This window comes from Pogoniulus pusillus, chromosome 32, assembly GCF_015220805.1.
Source record: "Pogoniulus pusillus isolate bPogPus1 chromosome 32, bPogPus1.pri, whole genome shotgun sequence".
NCBI classification, from domain to species: Eukaryota; Metazoa; Chordata; class Aves; order Piciformes; family Lybiidae; genus Pogoniulus; species Pogoniulus pusillus.
Window position 1 is genome coordinate 8765104 of NC_087295.1, and position 27256 is coordinate 8792359.

The 27256-nt window shown below is 41.5% G+C and overlaps 1 protein-coding gene across 12 annotated transcripts in view; it reads right to left on the reverse strand.

Annotated features, from left to right (window-relative positions):
- CNTNAP2 (contactin associated protein 2) overlaps positions 1–27256 on the reverse strand; it is a 1124907-nt gene that overhangs the window by 349940 nt on the left and 747711 nt on the right. For all 12 annotated transcript variants that reach the window (XR_010308041.1, XM_064169555.1, XM_064169553.1 and 9 more), the window contains one exon: positions 24041–24212. Coding sequence is in view for 11 of the 12 variants with exons in the window: in XM_064169555.1 (XP_064025625.1) it covers positions 24041–24212 (172 nt within the window). In the remaining variant the exon portion in view is untranslated. The remainder of the gene's footprint in view (positions 1–24040; positions 24213–27256) is intronic.

Below are 27256 nucleotides of genomic sequence, written 5' to 3' on the forward strand. Positions count from 1 at the left end.
CGATTCTATTACATGATTCTAGTTTAAATAACATCATTTGGGGTAATTACTGAAGTCTGAAGAGCTGCATCTTTTATTAACTCCTTTTTTTCAAAGAGAGAACACATCCAAACTAGATCAGCATGGGCAGAAAAGCTCTGCTTTGTATTACAGAGCCATGCTCACCTACACAACTCCTTTGGGTCTCAGCAAGCCTTTCCACTCTCATGTCAGGAAAGCAGATAAGCTTAATGGATGATGTATTTTCCTAAGCATGTTTCTCAGCTTGGCTATACTGCCTTTTCAAATATGAAGCAGACTCTCTGCAGTCATATAAATAATAGTTTACCTTCAAAAAGGTGGCTGATGCCCTTGCCTTCAGCTGTTTTGTTTTTTTTTTTCTTTTGCCTGTGTCAGATAGAAACAAGAAAGACTGCTCTCTAGAACAGGTGATTAAAACAAAACAAAACAAAAAAGCCAACCCAACCAATCAAAGAAACCAAAAAAAACCAAGAAAAAGTGTCTGCTACCTCCTTCCCTTGCTAACCTCCACAAGCTTTTCCCATGAATACAAATGAAATGGATGGAAAACGGGCAAGAATGATAAACCATTCAAGTAGTGCGCTAGAAAGAGGAATACTCCAAATAGTGCATTTATCACCATGCACACTGGGGTATGTTTGCTAAAGAAGACACACACTGTGCTGTCAGATGAAGGCAGGATTGTTTTTTGAGTTTCCCTCTTGACATTTGCAGACTGTTAAGTACTACCAGAAATTAATCATTGTTAATCAACTCTGGTTTGAACCTTGGGCTGGGTAGTGCAGCTTGTATTTCCATCAGGAGGTGCTGCTAACCCTCATTCTATTGTTGAGCTTTATTTCTTGCTTTTGCTGTTACAGATAGCAGCTTCACCAGCATCTAAGGGAAGCTTTTAAAGCCTCTTATTTTTTATTTTTTCTTAAGAATTATAAATCAGTACCACTGTTCTGCCAAAAAGCTTTTCAGGCATGTGTATCAAGAGAACTTTTTTTTTTACCAGATTCAGAAGTAGAAATCAGCTGGGAGAAAAAAAAAAAAAAAAAGCCTGAGTGGTGAAAACACAACAGAGATTGAAGTCTGCTTTAAAAATGCATATTGAATCATCTTTAACAGCCCTCCTGCATGCCTACATCCCTCCCTCGCAGTCTCCTATCAAATTCATTTAAATCCATAGCAGCAGGATCCTTAAAACTACAGGATCACATCCATGGCACACAGTCTCAGACCCTTCTAATCAGATGAAGAAGATTTTCTCCTCATTTATGCTGACTTTATGCCACTGACCTCAGTGGCGTTATGCCAGGATATTTCACAGCATGTCAATAATTTACATTAATTTACCCCAAATTGAGTCTGGTTTGCCTGTGACTGGTACATGTCCTCCTTGTCTTTATGTTGCTCCATGGGTGAGTTGGCCTAGGTCAACCCACTGTAGATGTTTCCATCAGCAGATTTTATTTCTGACACCAAGAAGAATTTTCAACTGAACAGTCAGGTAAAAAATGGCTTTGCTTATTCTTTTAGGAAATTGATACAAAGCTTCTGTAAAAGTTTAAACCACATCAATTTCATTCATGATGGAGAATCATTAATAAATGAAATGCAGAATACTGCTGGTGTCCAGAGAGTAGTTATTTCACCTTTAGGAAACCTTAACTTGCTCTTGGACACTGTACATTTACAAAGAGGGGTATAATAGAAGGAGATGCAATTTTAATTCCATTATACTTGCAGAATCTTATTTTTAAAAGGTGATGAAAATACTTCAGAACATGAGTCTGGGACATACAGAAGATGTATGTCCCAGATGTATGTCCACTTCATCTGGAAATATGGTTGCTGAGTGCATTGAGAAAGGCAGCTCCTGCCATGCTACTAGTTAAATATCTGAAGGACATCTCACCCATTACTAAAATGTATATTATTAATGTGCAAGATGAATCCACTTCACTTTTATCTAGCAAAAAAAAAATGCCCTGAATGGAAGAAAGAACTCACACATGGTACAGGTGAGCAGGGACTGAAATAGGGTAAAAAATACTACTTAAAAGTAAAGCTAAGGTAATTTGCAGTGGGAATGATGTTACATTCCCATGGAGCACAATCATTTAGCTCAGAGTATTTTGGATCATAACTGACCACTAATATAACTCAAGGCAAGAACTGAATACCTTCATCAAACTGAGATCTGATGCTATTTACATCACAAATGCTTAAGGCAACGAGAGGTGAAGAAAACTGGAGTATCTCCCTGCTAATAACACCTGTAACAATTAAGGTGAGAATGTTTGTAGATATTATCTTCACAGTTTAAATTGATAATTATTAATTATCTACTGACTAGATATGAGTTTTCAATCACAGCATCATAACATCATAAAATTGTATTGATTGGAAAATACCTTTAAGGTTATCGAGTCCAACCATTCTCTAACTCTACCACATCTGCTCCTTAACTGTGTCCCTCAGCAACACATTTCTGCACCTTCTAAACACCTCCAGGGACAGGAAATCAATCACCTCCCTGGAGAGCCTGTTCCAGTGTTCGGAAACCTTTTGGTCTTGAAGTTTCTTCTCATATTCACCCTAAACCTCCCTTGGGGCAACTTGAGGCCATTTCTTCTCGTCCCATCTTTCGTTACTAGAGAGAAAAGATCAATAGCCACATGGCTTCAACCTCCTTTAGGGGAGCAACGATGCAGCCTTCACCACATCTCTGGGCAATCTTTTCCAGTATTTCATCACCCTCTTGATGTGCAGCCTAAACCTCCCCTGCTCCCATTTCAAAACATTGCCTGTCATGCTATCACTACATTGCCTTACAAGGTGTCCTTCCCCAGCCTTTCTGTAGGTCCCCTCCACAGATTACAACACAGCTATAAGGTCTTCCCATAGTGTTCTCTTTTCCACGTTGAACAGCCCAAACTCTCTCTGTCTGTCTTCACATGAGAGGTGCTGCAGACTTTTGATTGTACTTGTGGCCTCCTCTAGACCAGCTCCAGCAGCTTCATGTCCTCCTTGTGTTGGGGACCCTTGAGCTGGACACAGTACTCCATGTAGAGTAGATTAAATACTCCATGTCACTGATAATATGACAATTCCTGTACAGTACACAGCTGAATACCACTTCAGATGAAACTGGAAGGTATTACTGTTTCCAGAAGATTTATCTTTTTTTCCCCCTTGAGAAGCATACATAAGGAAGCAGATTATCACTTCATTCCCCAAACACAAACCTACATGTTTAATAGCTTTCACATCTCTGAGGTTATGTCAAGAGCAGATGATCATCCGGTGATTTAGCTCATATGGGCAAATCCCACTGCTCTTTTTTCCCCCTTCTGTTTCTGTGGATATTAAAATTGTCATTATCTACCCACAGGCAATTTCAAAATACCCACAGGCATCTTGCTTAGCTCCAGCTTGAGGTTTTGCAAGAAAGTAGTGCCATACAGAGCTGAAACCCCTCTAATATCTGTCTAGAAAAAAAATCTATCATTTGAAGGTATTTCAGTCTGTAAGGCATATGCTGGAGGTCTGAAGCTGCCACTGGTAAAAACAGCCTTAATGTTCCTATGAATTCTACACAGCAACTCTCTAGTAGAAACATATTGCTTTAGGCAGGCCTATATAAGACAGTGATTTGAAAGACAAATGTATCCCTGGGCTGAAACGGATGGGTTTTCCTAAGTACAACTGATTATCACATAATTTCATGAGCTGATAGCAGAGCCTTTAAAGTCCTAACTGGTAATGTAAGCAGACATTGGAACTTAATGAGATCTCTCTTCCAAAAAGGGAAAAAGAAACCCAAAAAACAAAGCAAAACAAAAGAAGTATGAAAACATCTAAATCAGCTATTGGCAAGATTTTGTAGGGTGAGTGGTGAGGGAATATTTGCACTTTGCATGACAGGTCCCTCCCAAGGAATGAGGAAAAATGATACCCTGGGAAGTCTCAGGACACCTGCAAAATTGTTGGGAGAGAAGATAGGCAGTGTTACCCTTCATCTGCACTGCTGTGGAAGTTAAAAACCAAACAGTCCTTAACAAAGCTAGGAAAATACATGGAAGTAAATTAAATCTTAATAATATTGAAATTCTGACACTAGAGCAGAAGGGTAAAACTAAAACCAGCTGTATCCTGGGCACCATCAAAAGCAGTGTGACCAGCAGGATGAGGGAGAGATTCTCCTCCTCTACTCTGCTCTTGTGAGACCCCACCTGGAGTATTCCATCCAGTTCTGGTGCCCCAAACAGAAGAAGGACATGGAACTGCTGGAGAGAGTCCAGAAGAATACCTCTTCTATGGGCACACACTAAGAAAGTTGGGACTCTTCAGCCTGGAGAAGAGAAGGCTCTAGGCAGAGTTTACAGCAGCCTTCCAGTACCTGAAGAGGCCCACAAGAAAGCCGGGGAGGGACCTTTTAAAAAGGCTTTCAGTAATAGGATGAGGTGCAATGGCTTTAAGCTGGAAGATATTTAGACTGGAGATTAGGAAGAAATTCTTTACAGCGAGGGTGGTGAGACATTGGAACAGGTTGCCCAGGAAGGTCATGGGTGCCCTCTCCTTGGACGTGTTCAAGGCCAGGCTGGATGAGGTCTTGACCAGCCTGGTCCAACAGAAGGTGTCCTTGCTTATGGCAGGGGGGTTTGGAGCTAGATGACCTTTAAGGTTCCTTCCAACCCAAACCATTCCATTACTCCATATGATTCTATGAAAGAGTGAACGAGCATTACTCACCCAGAAGAGTCATCCACGCTACACCAATCACAAAATTCTTAGGTAACAGTTCCAGTGGTGAGAAGGAATACTTATTATAGTGATCTTCTAGATGTTTCAAGATTATGTAAATTCTATCTGAACCATCAAAAGGAGTTTGGTGGACAACTTCACTATGAGCCAGCAATGTACTGTTGTGGCCAAGAAGGCCAGCAGTATCCTGGGGTGCATTAACTGAGGGAAGTTTATCATTAAAGCATAATTAACTGAAGATATAGAAGGCTTTCTAGGTCTTAAAATAATTACATGAGGATTGTCTTCAAAGATAGAAAACAGGAGAAGGTATCATTGATGAAGTGTTCATGTGGTAAAACTATCTTCTGCAATAAGGTCTTTGAGATGGGTGATGTTGACGGACTGCTCTGATCAAAATCTATGGCAATCTTCTCTGCTTGGGTCCAGAGAGTGACTGAATTTGTCTGTAATTCTAAGGAGATACCTCTTGGAAAATGCAGCAAAACCCAAGCCTCAATGAGTAGTATCTCTGCCTAGGCTTCTGAAGGTCCAGATTTGAAACCTTAGAAGCAAAGACTGACAAGTTTAGAACACTTCTGGCTATCAAAGTGCTTGCTCTGGTAATGGATGGTTCACAACTCTTAATAATCTGCAAGATAAATGAAGGAATAATTGTCCAACATGCAAAACTGCCTTGCACTAAAAACTCCTGGCAGCAGGCAGGTTACTTTTCACCTTAGGAAAGTTTTTTCTTGTTTTATTCAAAGATCACAGGAAGATTCTTCTGATATATTCCTATGACAGGCTCCCATCATATTTTTTTTTCTCAGCTGAATATTATCACCAGTAGATTCTAGCAGAAACCATTTGATGTGACTTTATGAATTCCACTGCTACAGTTCAAAGGAATTAGAGCAAAAAGCCCGAATAATCAGGATGTGAGAGGAACATAATGACCCAGAGGATAAGTGGATTGCATAAGCAGTATCTGCCAAAATATATTTTTACTGTCTTCTGAACACCAAGCAAACTCTGAAAATTAACGTGAGCCACCTCAAGCTGACATTTACATTTGATCTCCTCATTTACATTATGATAGAGTAGCTGGGGCCTTGAAAAAATAGATGCATAGCCTGCACATAAACACTTCTTGTCTACCTATTACCATCTTTTTAGCCAGCATTTTGGGATGTCACAGCAAGAATCAGGACAAATTTCTACCATGTAAAATTTCTGCTCTATTGCTGCTCTGCTATTTTTATTTCAGTCATTCTGGAGGCAAAACCATGATATCCTTCTAAAAAAGGAAATTTCACAGCGCTTGTGGCCTTTCCATCTGCACCCTCACTAAAGGCTTTTTCCTTCTAAAACCCTGCTGACCCATGCCTACCATTTGTCTGCCATCTATTTACCACAGAATGAATGTATTGAGCGTTCATTCCTATAGAAGCCAAAGACTGATAATGAATATTCCATGACCACTGCTCATGTAATCAAACTAGGAGTTAGAAGCATATTCAACATCACAGAGAAATCAATTTTAAGCCCCTGCCAACAATCATCTACTCTCAAGGAAGGAAGAAGCTGATCTAAAGGGTCTTTCAAGAAATTCTTTACAGAGAGGATACTGAGGCACTGGAACAGATTGCTCAAGGAGGTTGTGGTTGCCCCCTCCCTGGAAGTGTTCAAAGCCATCTTCCAAGGAGCTCTGGTCTAGCGGAATGTGTCCTGTCCCATGGCAGGAGGAGTGGAACTAGATGATCTTTAGGGTGCCTTCCAACTCAAACCATTCTGTGATTCTATGAAGTCTTTCAAACAGACAGTGGTGTGAGACAAAAACAAATCACCATGTAACAGTTGATTTATCCACTAGGGAAAAACAGAGACTTAATTAGCAACTTGAATGTTCCCTTATTAGCTTAAAGGACAAGGACCAGGCATTTTTTGTCTGTTGGATTTTTGCTTATTTGGTTTTGTGTTTTGTTTGGTTTTGTTTGATTGGGGGTTTGGCTGGTTGTTGGGGTTTTTGGTTTGGCTTGGGTTTGTGTTTGCTTGTTTGTTTTTCTCTTAAAGAAACACAGTTACAGATCACACAGGATTCACTGCTGCAGAAAGCTTTACATTTTTTTTTGCTGTGTACAACCCTTTACTGTCTGCCCCAAGGATTTAGCTTGTGCTTAAGCTATCTAAGCAGCTTTGTGGATTATGTACCTGTCTGGTTTTAAAAAATCTAGTTTCCTCTTTTCAAAGTCAATTTACTGTCCATATTGACCTGAGATTTCTATAGCTACAATCCACTGTCACTTTCTGTAGCAAAACCAGTAAACTCCATAATACGAGGATGGTGCTACCCAGACAAGATAAAGCACTGGTTCCAGTTCTGTCTTTTATGGCTGCAAATGCTTCACTTCTCAAAGTTCTACCAATTCTGCTCAAGCATTGAAATAGGTTACCCAGGGAGGTAGTGGAGTCACTGTTGGTGGAAGTGCTCGAGGAATGCAGGGACATGGCTCTTTAGAACACAGAATCAAAGCATAGCATGGTTCGGGCTGGAAGGGACCTTAACAGTCATCCAGTTCCAGCCCCCCTACAATGGGCTGGGACACTTTCCACTCAAGGCCCTGTCCCACATGGCCTTAAACACTTCCAGAGAGGGGGCATCCACAATTTCTCTGTGCAACCTGTTCCAGTGTCTCACCACCATTACCATGAAGAATATCGTCCTAATATCCAGCCTAAATGTACCCTCTTCCAGCTTGATAATTGTGATTTCCAGTCAATGACACAGAAACGATCAGGGAAGAGTAAGTAGTGATTCAGGGGCTCTGTTCTCTAGCACTCCTTAAAACACTGTTATTTTCTGTCATGGAAAAGAGCAGAGGTGCCCCAGCCTCCAGCCCCAGCTCTCAGGGCTGGGGCCAGCAGAGCACTGGTACTGCAATGTTACACACAGCCAAGCTGGTACCCCTGTGTGTGAACCCAATCTAAATCACAGACACAAGTCTGCTCCCTCCTACAGCCAAGGTGGTGTTACATTGACATTTGACTTGATTTCAGAGGTCTTTTCCAACTCAAGAGGTTCTGTAAGCTACTAGCTCACTTTTTTCTTCTTTCCTTCTTTCTTTTTCCTTCCTTTCTCTCATATTTTATGGTAATAAATTACTCTGACAGAGACACAGGCCTTTCTAAAAAGTATTTCACACTACAGTGATTAGTAACTTCATTTTTCTTCACTGCTTGGACTTTGCTGGAATAAAATAAATGAGCCTGTAGGTATACATCTGTTAGGTTTAAATAATATATGAAGGTGAGCAGCGGTATTAAAACAGGAGAAAGCGTCTTTTTCAAGGACAAAATTCTGTGTGATCAAATGTACTTCTAACATCAAACAGCAGCATTATACACAGACCAAATCAGGGACTTTACTTCCTTCAAAACATAATTATACTGCTCAAAGGCAACTACTGTGGGCTTTTATGAGATGGTGCCATGCAGCTACATTTTGCAGAGCACGCTTCCTACAAGCTGCAGTACAAAATGGGCCACTGAGAGAAATAACGGTTACACAGACGTTAAGCCATGAGAAATGGAGAGGAATAGTCTCTGTAAAGTTTGAGTAGAGGAAAGAGCCAATGAGACAGATATAAAGACATTCCTAAGAGGTAAGAATAAGGGAATCCAGGCTTTCAGAACAGCTAAAGGAAGATGGCATAAATAAGATACACGAGGCTGCTACCATGTAAGCAGATGTAGGAGAGTGAGTTACAAACAGTTATAGTTTATTTTCTGTGGTCACTGAAGCATTAACCACTTGGAATAGGCTGACAACCACCACTGTAACACTAAGTGTGAAAAATTAGAGTGGCAAGTCCAAATAAATACTGCCAATACTCAACACACAAAACAAATTATCAGAGGGAGTTATTTGACCAAAGAGTGGCATAGTTTGCTTTTGATATGACTGATCTTCAGAGAAAATGGAAGTGAGTGCACTCAAAAACTTGTTACTGTTCCTAGAGGTCCTGAATCAAGCAGATCACAGAATCACTGAATGCTTTGGGTTGGAAGGGAATTTAAAGGTCATCTAAACCTAATCCTCCTGCTATGTGCCAGGACACCTCCTCCTAAACGTTGCTGCCCAAGGCTCTATTCAACCTAGCTTTGAACACTTCCAGGCTTGGAGCCTCCAGGGCTTCCTCAAGTGCAACCTGTTCCAGTGTCTCATCATTCTCTTGGGGAAGAATTTCCTTCTAAAATCTAATCTAAATCAATCTTCCTCCAGTTTGAAGCCACTGTTCTTCATCCTGTCACTCCATGTCTTTATAAAGAGTCACAGCATCATAGAATGGCCTAAGTTGGAAGTGACCTCTGTGATCACATGCTCCAAAGTCCTTCTCCAGTGCTCCTGTAGCCCATTTCAGGTACTGGAAGGCTGCTCTAATGTCTTCCCAGAGCCTTGTCTTCTCCAGGCTGAACAATCTCAATTGGTTTAGGCTGTACTCACAGCAGAGATGTTCCAGCCCTTGAGTCATGTTGGTGGCTCTCCTCCAGACCCACTTAATATTATTAACTTATTTCTTCTTTCTCAGTGGAGCACTGTTAGAATGGGTCACAGCAGAGGTGCTCCAGCCATCTTCATGGCCTCCTCTGGAGCCATTTTAACTTGTGCTAGAGTCTCCAGAGCTGGACACTCTACTCCAGGTGGGGTGTCAAGGAAGCAGAGCGGAAGAATCCCTTCTCTCAATCTGCTGACCAAGCTGCTTTTGATGCATCCTGGACAATGATTTAAAAAAATCAGTAATTCTAGAATGATTAAGGTTGGAAAAGATTGTCCAATTAACCTAACAGTGCCAAGTCTACCAAAAAATCATGTCCCTAAGCACCACACCTACATGATACCTGATAGTCTCCCAAGCAATGCTTCACATGAGTAAATCTAATGCAAAGGTCACAACACCTTGAAGGAGAAATCTCATCACAGTAATGGTACAAAATATAATTCTAATAGGTAACTAGACCTTCAGCACAGGTGAAGGAGAAAGAAACATCAGTAAATTTTTCCTCATGAAGACGATGAGGCACCAGAATAGGCTGCCCAGAGAAGTTGTGGGAGTTCCAGCCCCAGAAGTTGGAGCATCTAAAGCCAGGCTGAGCAGAGCCTGGAGCAATCTAGTTGAGTAAGAAAGGTCCCTGTTCATGTTGAGGGGTGGAAATAGATCAATCTAAATCACTCCATGACTCCATGAAATTCCACAATGCAGAGTACTGGAACTGAGCCTGTCCAGGAAGTCGTAGCTTTCAGTGAGTTACTGATTTTGAGAACGTCGGCTCATGTAGCAGCACTGAGGTAGTCTGTTGCTGGTGTTTAGAGCAAGTAACTGCAGAAGAGGAGTCAGGTAGAACTAAGGCAAACAGCACTGTAAAAACTGCAGGAACTATGGTATTGGAAAGGCAGATCAATTGCTCCAGATGTAAAAGAGACAACGAGCAGATAAGGCCTTTCATATTGAAGTGGAAAAAAACATTTTAGCTATTTGATTTCTTCCTTCCCCCACAGAACTCTTGGTAGCTCGATGTCCTTGCTTTAGTAGAAAAGTGAAAAGAAAGGCAAAAATAATAGCTACCTTCACTAAAACTGACAGTGAATTTCCAGCTTTGACTTGCAGAAGAGGAAGCTAATAGATAGGGTCTATCAAAGATTGTCCTGTGTATGTGTACAAATCGACTACCACCTTACCTCCAGTGGTAAAACACCTAGAGAGCTTTTCAACCTTCTAAGCTTTAGGAATTTGATCTGAAAGGTATTTCGTGTTAATAGAAATCCAAGAGGATGGGTCAAAAAGGTCTCGACTCAGGAAGTAAACATTTTAAGTGAAAAAAAGGAATTCTTAAAACTTGTGAGGCTGAGTGAAGCGAGAATTTACAGTGCTACCCAGTACTGAGACTTAGCACTGAAGGTCTTTCCTTCAAATTAACCACCACAGTTTATGTTACTTAGTTCACATCTTTACTTAGGACTAATTGATCTTGTTTCCTTTCCTTTAATTAGTTGAAAATGAACACAGAAAATTTTGCAGGTTAACAGACAGGTTAACCTTTGCATTAACCTATTACAACAAAGTAATTCAGCATGGAAGTAAATCTTCCCTCTAGGTGCTAACTTCCCTCATAATGCAACAGGAGCTGTTTAAAGATTCAAATTTTGAAACCCAAAATACATTATGGTTCATATAATGCACCAGTTCTGTTCATCAAGAAACCCAAACCCATTTCCCCTGCAATCCTTCGTAAGCAGCAGCCAATCTATCAATCACATTGAGTCAATACTTCTCCACAGTGTTGCCTTAGAAATGACTGCTATGTAAATCTGTAAGGTTGCGCTGATACAAATCCAAATAAATCCATCTACCAACTTGTTTTGAATCAGTCTTTGAACAACGATCTACAACAGCTCCTAAATCATTATATGGAATCCATGCAGATTAATCATGCAGATTAAGCACAACAATCACAATGTTGTGACATGAAAAATGGCAAGAAAGACTGGAGAAAATGGTTATGCTCTTTCCCCTAGATTTAATCAGTTCTGACTGATAGAGCAACTATTAGGTGCCAAAGTAAAAAGGTGAAGTCAAATTAACTGCTGCCTTCTAACAAGTCTGTCTTGACAATGAAACATATCAGAGGGGTAGAAAAATAGAGACGTCATTCCTGAGCACATGGCAACAGATTAATGCAACTAGTGTACAAGCAACCATTATCTTTCCGAGAAATAAGAAGCAATTTTTTTTCAAGACACAAAAAATGTCCCTGTATGTCTGAAGTCTATAATACTTCAGAGAAAATGTCTCCTTTTGTTCTATTATGTCATGTCAAGTCAATTTAAATCCTTGATGTAAATGCCCTTGCAGTCGGTTGAAAAGGCTTTCAAATCCTAGGCACAACTACAAACACACCATGTTTTTCATGTCTAGGCACACATTTATACTGTGGGTATGAAATATCTCCTTTTCTTCCCCACAGTGGAAAAATGTTGCATTTAATTGGCACTGGAACACTGAATTTCTTATTCACCAGCATTGTTTCTAAGGTAGGAATGTAAAAATGTATTGACTGAACCACCAAAACTACTGCCAATGTAAAATTCATAGACATCATTTAGAAGCAATGGTTTGAAACTGAAGCAGGGTAGATTTAGGCTGGACATAAGGAGGAAGTTCTTTATTAAGAGAGGGGTGAGATACTGGAACAGAGTGGCCAGGGATGTGATGGAGGTCCCACCTCTTGGGACATTCAAGATCAGATCTGATGTGGCCCTGGGCAGTCTGAACCGATTGGAGGTATCACTGCTCGCCGCAGGGCAGTTGGACAAGATGGCCAATCTGTGAGTCTGTGAATATGTAGGCTTGCCCTAGGAACTAGAAAAGAGACAGCGTCACAGCCTGTCTCTCTCCCTGGTCCTAAACGTAACAACAAACTATCTGCATAGGTTTCCTTGGCTTTCCTTTTGCTTTGGCTAGCTCACAGTCATACAGGTTAGCATAGGGTAACAACACCCAACAAAGCTCAACTTAGAGCCCATGGGCAGAAGCTGGCCAGTAACATACTTCTGAAGGGCGTCTACATTCTCCTGAGAAGACAATTTATTAGGCTACTAACAAAGGACTAGCACAGAGACTAACAAACCCTGATCAGGCAGACATTTCTCACACTGATGTGATGCTGAGGGACATGGCTTAGCACCAGACTTGGTAGAGTTAAAGAATGGTTAGATTTGGTGATCTTAAAGGTCTTTTCCAGCCAAAACAATTCTGTGATTCTATGATTCTGTCTAGATATGTAAGCAGCCTGGGGCAGACCTGAAACCTGCTGCTTCCACCACAATAAGCTGAGAGGAAAAGTTGAAGAATCTTGCATTATAGAATCACAGAACAGTTTGGGCTGAAAGGGACCCTTTAAGGTCTTTTAGTCCAGTAAGCAAAGATATCTGCAACTAGATCAGGCTGCTCCTTTGTTTCCTTTGCTGCCAGTCTAAAAAGTGGTTGCTAAACTGATTCCTACCACAGGTATGGCTGGAGGCCATATGTGGAATCCGAGTTAAAAAAAACAGCACATAGAGTGAATTTCAGAGATGGTAAACATCACAGCAGCTTTGGCCTCACCAAGAAGCTTCTAATACATAAGTCTCTTGTTTAGAGCTTTCACCCTGCACGTTATTTAATGAAGCTTTAATTATGAAAGCATTTTGAAAGTTATCTGTCTCTCACAATAACATCTAATGGGGCATTATTTGTTACCTTAACTGGCTTAACTTCAGAGGTCTAATTCAACAGCACAAACTGTAATCCTGGCAAGAATGCTTTCACCATTAGTGTGTTTTAGAAGCAGCTTCCATAGAACTTCCTCTTCTTCATCATGAGTTTCACACAAGTGAATTTGTAAGAAAAAAGTGTTTGTTGTAAACATTCACATAAAAAAAATGATACAAAATATATTTCTGGGCAAAAATGTTACAGTTATGGTTTGGTTTCTTTTGTTTGTTTGTTTTTGGTTTTGGTGGTAGATACACTTCAGAGCCTAAAAAGACATAGAAATAGCAAATACCAAATACAATTTTTCTACAGTTATAAATGAGGGATTGTTCCACTATGCATTCCTCTGAGTTAACAAGTCTTGTAAAAAGCATTTTTAAACCACTTTCTTTTGAGATCATCCAGCTGAGATCCTTCTTTATATTTATTGTATCTTTTTTTTCCTTTATTTTTATGTTATATTACACTAGGGAAAACACAACACATTTACTGCATAGATTTAATATTCTGCTTCTGGGGAAATCCAATTCTATCCATATCTCCCCTAATCTAGATCACTATTCAAAACTTGTTTCCTTTCTACACCCTCCTCTCTTAAAACAGCTAAAATAATCTAATCTGTGGGTGACATTTACAGGGAATGAATGAATTTTACTGTTTACTGAAACCTACAGGATTGTATTAGTCAGTTCATTTAAACTACCCTTCCAGGAAGACATCAAGGATTACGCAAGTAGCATCTGATACACACTTCTCCAAGGAATTTTATTCTTTCCAATTTATCAGAGGAAATCTGGTTAGGTTTTAACTTGATTTCTCATCAAGAATTGCCACCTGCCTTTAATTTGATGCACAGCAGAAATCTGCAGACTCACAAACCCTAAAGTGCCTAATTATCATTATCAACATTTTGAGCAATAGCTTGAAATCTATTCAACACAATGGAGAAGGGAAGGTTGACTTTACTGGACAATCAGTTTGATTTGGAACCAGAGAGTTCAAATGCTTGTTCAATCCCAATGTTTTTGTGCCATCTTGGTCAACCACCATGTGATTCCAAAACTCTTCATATGCCTACTGAGAAAGTTATACAGAAAAAAATACCATCTGGCTGCTTCATCACCTCAAGTTTACATAAGCAATGCTAAAACTGAGCCTCTCTTCACATAGCCTGCTGTCAAACCCTACTGGGTCCACCAGCTAATTACATCACGTACCTAAATACAGTGTTATTTATGCATTCTGTTGTTGGAAGCAGGGACTGCATATTAAATTCTCCCTCATCTGAGATATTTCTAGGCCATAAGACTCTGCCTAGAGGAGAAATTCTCAATATTTTGGCTTGTTAGCTTGGCTGTGGTCAGTCCCACTCTTCAACGGTCAAGACTATATATTTATGGCATACAGAATTCAAGTACCTCCCTCATAACTATCTACTGCATTCCCACACAAGGATTAGTATTATCACATGTAAATCCTGCAAGGAACCTAAGCCTCAGTTTATCTTTAGCTGCATTTTCCTTAAAGGAAGATGTCATCATAAACACCACAGAGATATCCTCAGCAATGTTCATATTGCTGGCCAAGGAAAAGCATAAAACAGGTGAAGTGAATCTGTTCTGCTCAACATGCTAGCAGGAGACATGGGTTTGATCCCATTTGCTTTATTATTAAAGGACAAGGAGCAACAGGCACAAACTGTAGCTCAAGAATTTCCACCTAAACAGAAGGAAGAACTCCTTTGCTGTGAGGATGCTGGAGCTTTGGAGCAGGCTGCCCAGAGAGGTTGTGAAGTCTCCTTCTCTGGAGAGGTTCCAAGCCCACCTGGGCATTGTGATCCTAGGCAACCTACTGTGGGTAACCCTGCTTTAGCAGAGGAGTTGGACTAGATGATCCTCATAGGTCCCTCACAGCCCCACCATTCTGTGATTCCTTCCTTAATAGATAGCCAGTTGGTTTTTGAATGAGTCTGATCACTTCCAAAGACTCACTACCACCAGCAATTCACAAACAACAAGATATGCCCTTCTTTTTGAGTAAAGGAAGCAGGAGAGATACAGAGATGGTATTAACCCTAAAACTAATATCTAAGCATTATTATTACTATTATTGTCAGTTATTTAATAGTTATCACTATTATTGTTTCTAAGCTTTAAAGAACAACCTATAACTATTACAAGACAAGAGGCAGTGGCTTCAAACTAGAGAAGAGCAGATTTAGATTGGATGTTAGGAACAGGATCTTTACCATAAGGATGGTGAAACACTGGAGCAGGTTTCCCAGGGAGGTGGTTGGGGCCCCATCCCTGGAGATATTCAAGGTGAGGCTCAACAGTGCTTTGGCCAACCTGATCTAGTTGAGAATGTCCCTGCTTACTGCAGAGGGGGTTGGAGTAGATGACCTTTGGAGGTCAATTCCAATCCAGACCATTCTATGACTCTATGATTAATACACATACAAGCCGGTGAGAGGGTGATGCGATTCTAGTTGTATTTGAGGGCTACTAGCAATAGGAGTAACATGACCAGTTCTTGAAACATCATAATGATTTTATGTATTAATTAAAATGGTAGCAAGCTAAAGCTGAGATGACAATCAATTCACGCTTCTTTTTGAGAATGATCATATTGGCACAGCTTCACTAAGAACAGCACCATTTGGAAGAGGGAAGCAAGCCATCTGCACATCACCTTTTTCAGTTATGAGCTGATGAGAAGCACTAAGTGCTGAACAACTTGAATCATCAAAGTAGTTTGGCTTCAAAACCCAGCTGAGTAACCAGGGAGTTACTGTTTCAACAGTGGTGTTATGGGATCAGGTCAATATTTAGCATCTAGACTTGCATGAGTGTAAATTCCATGTCCAGGAGAAAGCTTTGTGGATATTTGCTCAGTGCTTACATCTTCCCACAGGAGGATAAGAATAAAATAAAAGCTAAGCATGACTGTTATAAAAGCATGTCCCTTGAGTAAACTAATGCATTTAAGAGAACACAAGAAATTAAATTCTACACAAAGACTTTGGTCATGACTTTCATAAATGATAGATTACTCCACTGGTGTAGTCTTCCTGTTTCAGTGACAGGACAGCAGAGAGAGAAAACAAAACCAAAACAGAGATTCTTCAAAACCAGTTTACAATATATTTAAATGAGATTTTAAAACTTTGCCTCTGTTGATCAACTTCTCTTCAAGTCCTTGCCTTATTAATGTTACCAGATCAGTGAAGGTAGTGGTGTAACCCCTCCATTTTTATCCGCTGAAAATAAAACCATGTGATGTGGAGCTCTCAGCATGTGCCTGGGAAATCCACTGACTGTACAACCATGGTGGCTGAAGCAGATCATAAGATTTGAAGCTGCAAGGGTTAAAAAGTAGAGTATTTCTAGCCACACCCAAGGGTCACTGGGGCAGGAGATGTTAGGAAGAAAGAAAAGTGGCTTAGATCAGCACTCAAACACCTCTGAATAAACTGCACAACTGAACCTCCTGGGTTAGCTCTGAGATTATAATTCCTAGGATGAGCACAGAATGGGAACATAGGACCTCAGAATAATTTTAGTTGGAAAAGGCTTTTAAGATCATTGAGTGAAACCATTATCTAACTATCAAGTCTCTCAGATCATGGCACAAACTGACCCTGCAGTCCACAGAGTACCCCTATCAGCCACCAGGTTTCCCAGAGCTGTGCTTTGTGCACTCTTCCACAGAAACAGACCTTGCTGATTGCTGTCTCAGCTTTGGTTTGAGCAGGAATTTGTCAGGAACAGATTATCTCCTTGTCTAGAAAATCAGTTCAGTAGCTGAAGTTTACATTTAGTAAAGTTAAAATGAAAGAAGACATTTTTCCTTTCTCTGCAGTTTATCTAGGGTTAAACACATGGCAAAAAACTTTGAGGAGGTTGCAGATTTCAAAGTGTTCAGGCACCCAGGTACAAGATGATACATCGACCACACAGTTACTAAATCCCAGTCTCATGGGGGTTCGAAGGGACTTCCAGAGATCATCTAGTCCAACTCTCATGCAGGGAGACCCAGGGGAGGTTGCCCATGATCACAGTGTCTAGGTGAGTTCAGAATCTCACCAGGGAAGGAGATTCCATAACCTCTTAGGGCAGCCTGCTCCATGGCTCCAGTATGCTAGCATCCTCACAGCAGTTTTTTCCCCTGTACAGATGGAACTGCCTGGATTCCAATTTGTGTCCATTGGCTCTTGTCCTGTAACTGAGTACCACTGAAAAGAGTCTGCCCCATTCTCTAGTCCCCGCTTTTTAGTTCTTGTTGAGCATTGACCCCTTTCAGGCTTCTGGTCTCTAGATGAAATCGTCCTAGGTCTCTCAGGCTGTCCTTGTAAGAGAGATGATCCATTTTCTTCAGCATCTTTGTAGCCTCTACTGGACTCTCTCCAGTATTTCCCTGTCTCTGCTGAACTGCGACCTCAGCACTGGACACAATACTCTAGATGTGGCCTCACCACAGCAGAGGAGCAGAAACACCTCCCTCAACCTGCTGGCCACACTCTTCTTACTGCACACAAGGAGGTCATTGCCATTCTTGGCCAGAAGGGCACAACTACGACTCATGGAGGACTTGTTGTCCACCAGGACTCTCGGTTACTTGAAAAGGTCTCACAAGAACACAGCTGACTATAGTAACCTGTGTAACACAAGTTTAAGTCACCAAAGAAAGAACCCACCAAACATGGCAAAGGCACAAGCATAAAGCAGTATTCAAATGAGCGGCATTTCAAACTATTCTAACCTGCTCAGACAGCTACTGATTGCACTGCTAAGTCATTTAACAGTCTGGGTCATTAGTCATACTGTTCTCCAGAGGAAACTCACACGTTTTCTGCCTTCTGTCCATGCACTCCTCTACCATCCCTGGGTGCTGGGGTTTTGTGATTTGGGGTTTTTTTTTGGTGTAAGCTTCCCTGATCTGATCAGCACCACTTTATCTTCTTCAAGTTTCTGAGCTCCATCATCCAGGTTCTAAGTGGATTGCAGTTCTTGCCAAAAACTCTTTTAGAGAAGACTCACAGCTACTTCAGACTGCACATGAGGAGGAAGTTCTACACCAGGAGAGTGGTGAGAGCCTGGAATGGGTTGCCCAGGAAGGCAGCTGAGACCCCATCCCTGGAGATGTTTAAGGCCAGGCTGGATGAGACTCTGGCCAGCCTGATCTGGGGAAAGGTGTCCCTGTCTATGGCAGGGGGGTTGTAACTGGATGATCCTTGTGGTCCCTTCCAACCCTGACTGATTCTATGATTCTACTTCACATATTGGTTTCCTGCAAGCACCTCGTGTTTCAAATTATGTAAATTAACAATTTTTAGCATTTAAGTAATTGATACTCCAATGCATTCCACTGACCTGTCTTCAAACAGAGAGCAATTACAATGAATCCCTACCCTCAGGCAAAAAAGGACCAAACAACAACCTACTCATTTTTTCCTCCTTGAAATATTTTGTAGCATTTTTGACTCAATTAATGCAATAAGCATTTCTTAAAATGACCCCAGTATTTACAAAAGAACCTGTGCCCTTCTTCTTCAGCTATTTCAGACTTGATTCATTAGCTGTTTGCAACAAGTTCTATTTGTATCATAACGAATGTCACATATTATTTCCATATGCAGCTCACATTACATTGTATTAGAATGACCTAGAATTGGCATTTCTGTATTATAAAAACTGTTGCTATATTGAAAAGAGCTTGATTGTCCTTTACAGCAGAACTCAAGGGCATGGCACAGCTCCAAAAGACATAAGATTAAGTTCCCCTTGTGAGATCAGAAGAATCAAGTGAAAAATACTTTTCTGAAGAAAGTTTATAATAAAGTCCATGCTATTATCATCACTGAGACACATGAAATCCCTAAGTAAAGTTGATCTGAAGTGATAAAACCAGATCATAACAATTCACTTGACTAGCCTGAAGGCCCAAAAGGTTGTTTAAAATATCCTCACTTGGGTTGCTCTCTTGGGGAGCTCTCTTCTAACTAACGATAGCTGGAAGATGCAGCCAGTTTCCTGGGGATACCAAAGTGCTACACAAACATCTTGAGCCAAGCAACTATTATTATATCAGCATCTTATCTCTAAAGCAACATATATTTCTGTTCTCATTGGACTCACTCCCTGGTAAGTTTTGCAAGTTATTCAAACTTTTCCAGCTGTATGTAATGAAGAGGATTTGTGTGCAAATGAGAAATCAAATTTATTCTATTTGTTGGGGTTTCTTATGTCTTCTTTCCTCTATGTTTACAGCATTCCCTCTTCCCTCTTTTTCTCTCTCTTCCTCACTTTTTTTTTGGTTTGTTTGTTTTAATGTGAACTAAATGAGACTTTTTTGGTAGTTAAAAAGAGCTTTCAGGAACCTAAGATAAAAAGTGAAAGATGAAAAGCTATTTGTGGTCATCTCTGTAGAGTTACAACCTTCCAACTGTCCATTGATTTGTGTCAAGTAGTATGGCAGCTGTCACACTCTAGTACACAGGAGACAAGTGCCACAGTATTAAAAGCACTGTGGCTGTCACTTGAGCTATAATCTGTGTCTACAAAATCACTATCCTGGACTGAGGTGGATTACGAAGTAAACACACTTGAAAAACACTTGAAGGCAGCTTTCTTCTCCCTTTCCACATCCTGAGTTTGTGTGGTTCCAAAGAAAACTAAGTAGAGGGAGAGAGAAGAGGCAGGAGGCACATATAAGAGGTGAGAGGAGAGGCTGGAGGCATGTGTAAGAGATGACTTCCATCCAGATGGCCAGGAATATCTGCAGGATAAACTCATGGTATGGTTTCAGCTCTGTTTTACTTTCCTTTTTTTTTTGTGAATTTGTCTCAGGAAGAACTGAAGTCTAATGCAGGCTTTGCTTCCAGTCTGCACACTGGTACAGGAGCAATGGTTTAGCACCAGTCTTGGTAAGTTAGATAATTCTTGCACTTGATCATCATCAAGGTATTTTCCAACCAAAATGACTCTACGATTTTCTAAAATGCTAAAAGCAGCTACATGAAAATTCCTCATTTTTTCCCTCCATTTCTGCTGTGCCACCTCCGATGGCACACAGAGGCTTTCAGTAAAATTGGCATATGTTGTGCATAATCTACAACAACAGATTGGACACTGCATTTTGAGATGCATTTTATTATGTCCTCATGGTTTCATGATTAAAACCCATAAATTCTAGCCCAGGCGAAATCAGGTTAGAATTCTCTGAGACTGCTGGGAGGAATTAGTTGTGTGTAATAATTCCTGTTCAATGTCCTGTGCAAAAAGTCTAAAGTACAACTGCACCATCTGGACTGTAACAACAAGTGAGTTTGTTAATGATAAGTAAAGGAGGTGAACAGGGACCTGTGCCGTCACAAGCAGTACAGCGTGTTGATTACTGTGACAACAATGCAACTTCCATTGCTAATAGAATTTACTTTAATTAAGATATAGAAACAGGAATGGTTATTTTTGCTCAGCAGCATCTTAACTGCCTGCAATTACTATATATATACCCACAGGACAATATATGCATTTATAATATCTGGCCACTGATAAAAATAGATTGTTCCTTAGCTTTGGTGTTCCCTTTTTGTATAACAGCTTGCAGGCTTTGCAATAGCAAAATGCTCAGGTGAGTAGGGTAAGACTGAAAATAAAAGGCACTGGTTCAGCACTTGCATCTCCAATGTATAATATTCTAAAGTGACTATTCTTCCAGTATCTTAAATAAACCATACAAGAACTAAAATGCAGAAACTCTTTCAGGTGTCCAGCTTGTTAAAGGCAAGTGCAATGTGAGACTCACAGAATCACTGAACTGTAGGGGTTGGAATGGACCTCTGGAGATCATCTAGTCCAACTGCCCTCTGAAACAGGGTCACCCACACCAGGCTGCCCAGGATCACAATGTCCAGGTGTATTTGGAATCTCTCTAGAGAAGGAGACACACAACCTCTCTGAGCAGCCTGCCTCCAGGGCTCCAGCATCCTCATAGCCAAGAAGTTCTTCCTTCCGTTCAGATGGAACCTCCTGGGTTCCAATTTGTGCCCACTGGCCCTTGTCCTATCACTGGGCACCAGTGCTAGAAGTCTGGTCCCACATCCTCTCACCCTCCACCCTTCAGCTCTTGCTGAGCCTTTAGAGGATGCTCTCTCAGGCTGCTCTTCTCCACGCTAAAAAGCCTCAGGCCTCTTCGCTTCTCCTCACAGAGATGCTTCAGTGCCTTCAGCAACTTGGCATCTTCCACGGGCCTCTCTGAACATCTCTGAATTCACCATACTCAGTACCTTGTGTCACGTTCTACCTTTCCCCACCTTCTTATCCACTCTGGCTAATGATGACAAATGTCACTGTTTACAGCTTCACATTTTTCCCCCCAACCAAATGGCTGAATTCTGCAGTAAGAACAATTCAATGTGACAGCTCATCTTTTTGCCCAGTGGGGGTCTTCACGGAAGTGTGGCTGTGAAAGCAATTTCCATATTGATGATGACCAAATCCTTTGTGATTCAGAGTCAAGCAAGTTAAAAAAGCCAGAAGGATCCCAGCATCACAGGCATCAGTATCTTAACCTTTCCAAGGAAATAAAATGAAGCTGAGATACAGCACACATAGAAGCAGTCACATATCCTAGCATGCTGCAGCAGAGGTGCTGCAAACTCTTGTCTGCAGATGTTAGTAAGACAACCATGAAAATCCGATCAGGCCCAAAACTTGGTGTTGATTATTGATCACTTTGTTTCAAATCATGAACTAAACAGAAATAAACTTGATTGTGGGAAACCAAACTAGATTATATCTCAGTCCTTAAAGAAACACAAAACAGTCCTACAGAATTCTTTGGATTCTATTATATTTTTGTATGATTACACAATTGTTGCTGTGTTAGCAACACACCTTTCCAGTGCTTAGAATGCATAAATAAAAACCACAGAGTTCTAATCTATAGCATGAGGACTGCACCAGGATCATGGAGAGAAATAAAGTGAGAACATATTTTCATAGAATAGAATCACTGAATCACTTTGGTTGGAAAGACATTTAAGATCATTAAGCCCAACCATTCTCTCACTCTCCCAAAGCTAGGGCTAAACCGTGTCCCTCAGCATCACATCTCTGCCTATTTGAATCCCCTTTAGGGATGGGGGTTCAACCGCCTCCCTGGGTGTCATGTTCCAGTCTTTGAGAACTCTTTTAGTCCAGAAGTTTCTTCTAATATTCAACCTAAACTTCCCCTGATGTGACTTGAGGCCATTTCCTCTTGGCTTATCACTTTTTACTATGGAGAAGGGATTCTCCTCCTCTACTCCACTCTAATGAGGTTCCACATAGAGTTCTATGCCCACCTCTGAAGCTGACAACACAGAAAAAGACATAGAACTATTAGAGAAGGTCCAGGGGAAGGCCAGCAAGGTAATCAGAGAGCTGGAGCACCTATTCTGTGAAGACAGGCTGAAACATCTGGGACAACTGGCCCAAACTGAGCACAGGAATATCCCATACTATACAATGTCACACACAGCTATGAAAGCCCAGGAAATGGAGGAGGATGAGACAGAAGTTTAGTGTTAAGGAGTTCCTCTTCCTGTACCAGACTCTAAACGAGCTGAGGCCCTGCTTCCCAGGAATAAGTTGGACATCTGCCTGTGATGAAAAGTAGTGAAAGATTTGCTTTGTTTTTCTTACTACACTGCCATTCCTATTCAATTGTCATCTTAATCCACAAGTCTTTTCACCTCCCTTCTATTTTTCTGCCCAGCTCCCAAGAGCAGGGAGTGAGGAAAACATAAGATGGGTGTTTGGCTGCTGGCCATGATCTACCCATCACAACTTGTTTAGTATGAAGTGATGTCTACATTTGAGAAAAGCAAAGCATTCTGTGAGACCCAAGCACTATTTCATTTCTCCACAGTAGCCTTTATCACCTTGAGGTTGTCTTAATTACAGGAGGAAACTGAAAGCACATTCATTTCTTTACCACAGCTATGCAGATACCTATGCTATCAAATCACTCAGCCTCTGGAATCTCTATCCTTGGAGACACTCAAAACTCAGGTGGATATGGCCCTGAGCAACCCGATGCAGCTTTGGCCCTGTGTAGATCAGAGCTTGGACCATGTGAACTCCAGTTATTGTTTGTCACCTGAATTACTCTAAGGTTTCACAATCTTGTAATCTTCCTTCCAAGCAGACCTCTAAAAAAGCCATTTTCAGCTTTCCAACAGTCTTGCAATGGGTTTTATATGGAGCTAATTTTCCATGATAACCCAGCTGCCTCCATTCAGCATTTGGGCTCCTTGCTCTTTTCCTGTCTTTCTTAAAACTTCCTTTTTTTTTGCCAACAAAGAAGAAACTAGTATTTAGGAGCAACAGAGATTAACACTAAGTGGCTCGAGGCAAACACCTGCCATAACTTTTACTCTTTTTATTTCAGGGAAATAAAAACACCAATTCTCATTCTGGTACAATCTGAGCATTCATTATATGCACAGCTCTGCAAGTGTGTGGACCTATTTCAGTTCTGTGAATAATTCAGTGAGGCCAGCAGACACTGAAGCCAAGAACAACTTCCAGCCACAAAAAGATGTCCACAGCAGTTGTCTAAGAGATATACGAAGTATGTGACTTTCCAGGAGAGCTCCCTCTCTTCACGACAGCCATATTATTGACCTGTGGGTTGAATCTGACTTAAAAGAGTTTTTCATCTACTCCTCTGCCTGAGAGTAGGGAGATTGGAGGTACCTTTTCTACTGCACCTTAAATGATCTACAACATAAAGCCATCAACTTCATCACTCTGTGCAGTTTCCACCAAGATCCATCATCTAAGCCTAGCCCTCACCAACGCAGGGCTGCCTTGACATGATCACTGGCAGTGTCAGAACCACCTTCCCTGTATTGCTGTGTGTTTTCAGAATATACAGGACACATCTCAGAACATTAGAACATCAGTTACGACTCCACAGCTTACCTGTCAATAATGGCACACATGTCAATGGTGACGTTGGCAAAGCTTCTCAGCTGGCCTTGCTCCATTGCATGCAGATCCACCAGCTGATCATCCACGTGAATAAACTGCATGCATCCTTGAAACGAATGCTGAGACAGGGAGTGCTCTGAGTCGTTCATCTGTACAGGCAGTCCTGTAGAGCAGCAGAATAAAGGGCACCATTAAGTTCATATACTGTTGCTCAAACCAGTACTCTGTGACAGGAAAATACGTTTCTGGAGAGGGGAAGAGAAAAGCAAGGTGGGAAGGAAATGTTGTGTAGTTATCCAATGATACTGCAATGGTATTGATTAATGTCCTTGGCAACGGCCTGCAGTAATTTACACAGTAGAGATGATCATTCTTTCATTAGATTTTTGTCTATGGGATGGCAATCTTCTGATATCCTTTTCTTCCTCCAGCCCTGTACTGCTGCTTCTCAAATCTTCTGTTGTGTTTTTAAGCATGGACAGGTATAATTTTACCTCCCATAAGCATAAAATAAGACACTCTCATTGAACTGGATAGAATTACAGAATTATATTCCAAAAAGACACAGAAAATTACAGAGCACCTGAACCTTTGACACCTAACACATACACAGGATACATGCAAACCCCTACAAACTTTCCTCCAACTCAGCTAAACAGCACTCCCCAATGCTCCTCTTCTCTCTCCACAGTGCCTCAGCTGCCTTTAGGCCTAAGCAGACCTCTGCAAGCCATAAACAGGCCTATTCCCCCACGTTACCAGAGAAGGAGCTCCTGACAGAGGAAGCAGACAGGAGGGAGAAAAGGAGAACGACTTGCCCTTGCTGCCAATCTATAAAGAATCACAGAATTAACCAGGTTGGAAAAGACCTCTAGGATCATCGAGTCCAACCTATCACCTAACCTTTCTAATTAACTACACCATGGCACTAAGTGCCTCATACAGCCTCCTCTTAAACACCTCCAGGAATGGTGACTACATCACCTCTCTGGGCAGCCCATTCCAATGCTGATCATTCCTACCATGATGTCGACCCTAAACCTGCCCTGGTGCAGTTTAAAACTGTGTCTTCTTGTTGTGTCACTGGGTGCCTGTCAGAAGAGACCAATCCCCACCTAGCTACAAACTCCTTTCAGGTAGTTGTAGACAGCAATAAGGTCTCTCCTGAGCCTTCTCTTCTGCAGGCTGCACACCCCCGGCTCCTTCAGCCTCTCCTCACAGGGCTGTGCTCCAGGCCCCTCACCAGTCTTGGTGCCCTACTCTGGACATGTTCAAGCACGTCAACACCTTTCTTAAATTGAAGGGCCCAGAACTGGACACAGTACACAAGGTGTGGCCTACCCAGTGCTTTGTACAGGGGCAGAATGACTTCCCTGGTCCTGCTGGCCACACTACTCCTGATACAGGCTAGGATGCCATTGGCCTTCTTGGCCACCTCAGCACACTTCTGGTTCATGTTCAGTTGTCTGCCAACCAAGTACCCCCACGTCCCTCTCTGCCTGGCTGCTCTCCAGACACTCTGTCCCCAGCCTGCAGCACTGCGTGGGGTTACTGCGACCAAAGTGCAGAACCTGGCACTTGGCCTTTTTAAAACTCCTGACACTGGACTGTGCCCATCTGTCCAACCTGCCCAGGTCCCTCTGCAGAGCCCTCCTGCCCTCTAACAGATCAACACATGCTCCTAACTTGGTATCATCTGCAAACTTACTGATGGTGGACTCCATCCCCTCACCCAGATCATCAATGATGATATTAAACAGGATATGGCAGAATTATCAGATTGAATAACAATATTAAAATTTCCTGGGCCTGCCTCCTGGACTATCTAGCCCCTAAAGAATTTTTCAACTCTATGGTTCTTAAACCTGTAACATCTTCTCTCTTTATACAAAGATTAGGGGAATAGGGAAAAAATATTAATCCCCTCGATATATTTAAGTAATCACATTCCCATTTCTCAGATGTTTTCTGAGATATATTCCATGTCTTCTATGTTCAGGGAATTCCCAGTTTAACTTTCTCTAGAACTAGGCTTCCTGGGCAGTGTGGAATTGTACTGGAAACTTTGTGTAAACTTAAAACTAGCTCTAAAATCTAAAGTCCTGGCCCACTTGTGAGAACTCTGGGGACATTCTGTAGCATTTCCATTTTTGCTGCAAATACGTTCATTTGCCTGTCTTTCTGAAGGTAGTTTATAGGAGATGAGAATGAATTAGTGTCTCAATTCAGACTAAAAGGCAGGGAGACAGAAGATGTTTGTATGCAATTGTTTAACCCAATTCCCTTCAGAAGTGAGTGTGCCAATTTACCTTGAGAAAAACGGTCTCCATAAGACAGTGGAGAGGCTCTTTCACTGCTTATAAATCTTAAACAATGAATTCCCTTGAAAGAAGCTTCAAGAAAATAATTTAGACAGAATCAGTTTAGGATGAGAGGCAAGGAAAGCAGAGTAGCTGACAACAGCTTCTTTGCAATGAAGGCAGAAAATCTAAAACATCATAGAATGGAAGGCACTCTAAAGATTATCAACTCCCATGGCATGGGCAGGGACACTTCCACTAGAGCAGGTTGTTCAAGGCCCCAACCAGCCTGGCCCTGAACACCTCCAGGGAGAGGGAATCCACAATTCCCTGGGCAACCTAGTCCAGTGTCTCACTACCCTCACTGTAGAGAATTTCTTCCTGGTATCCAGTCTAAACTCCACCTCTTCCAGCTTCAATCCATTCCTCCTCATGCTGACACTACAAGCTCATGTAAAAAGTCCCTCCCCAGCTCTCCTGTAGCCTCCTTCAGGTACTAGAAGGCAGCTTTAATGTCTCTTTGGAGTCTTTTCTCCATATCCCCACAGACACAAAAATTCCATAAGAACAATGTGCTGGTGGGGAAACAGAATAGATGTAATTACCACATGGGACTGGCTTGATTTGTTTTGTCTTTAAACAGAGGAAAGAGGAAGGCTCCAGGAAGACCCTATAGTGACCTTCCAGTACCTGAAAGGGGCTTCCCAGAAAGGTGGGACAGGATTTTTTACAGGGGCTCGCAGTGATAGGATGAAGGGGAATGGATTGAAGTTGGAAGAGGGGAGATTTAGACTGGATTTTAGGAAGAAATTCTTCACAGTGAGGGTAGTGAGACATGGGAACAAGTTGCCCAGGGAGGTTGTGGATTCTCTCTTCCTAGAGGTGTTCAAGGCCAGCGTGTATGAGG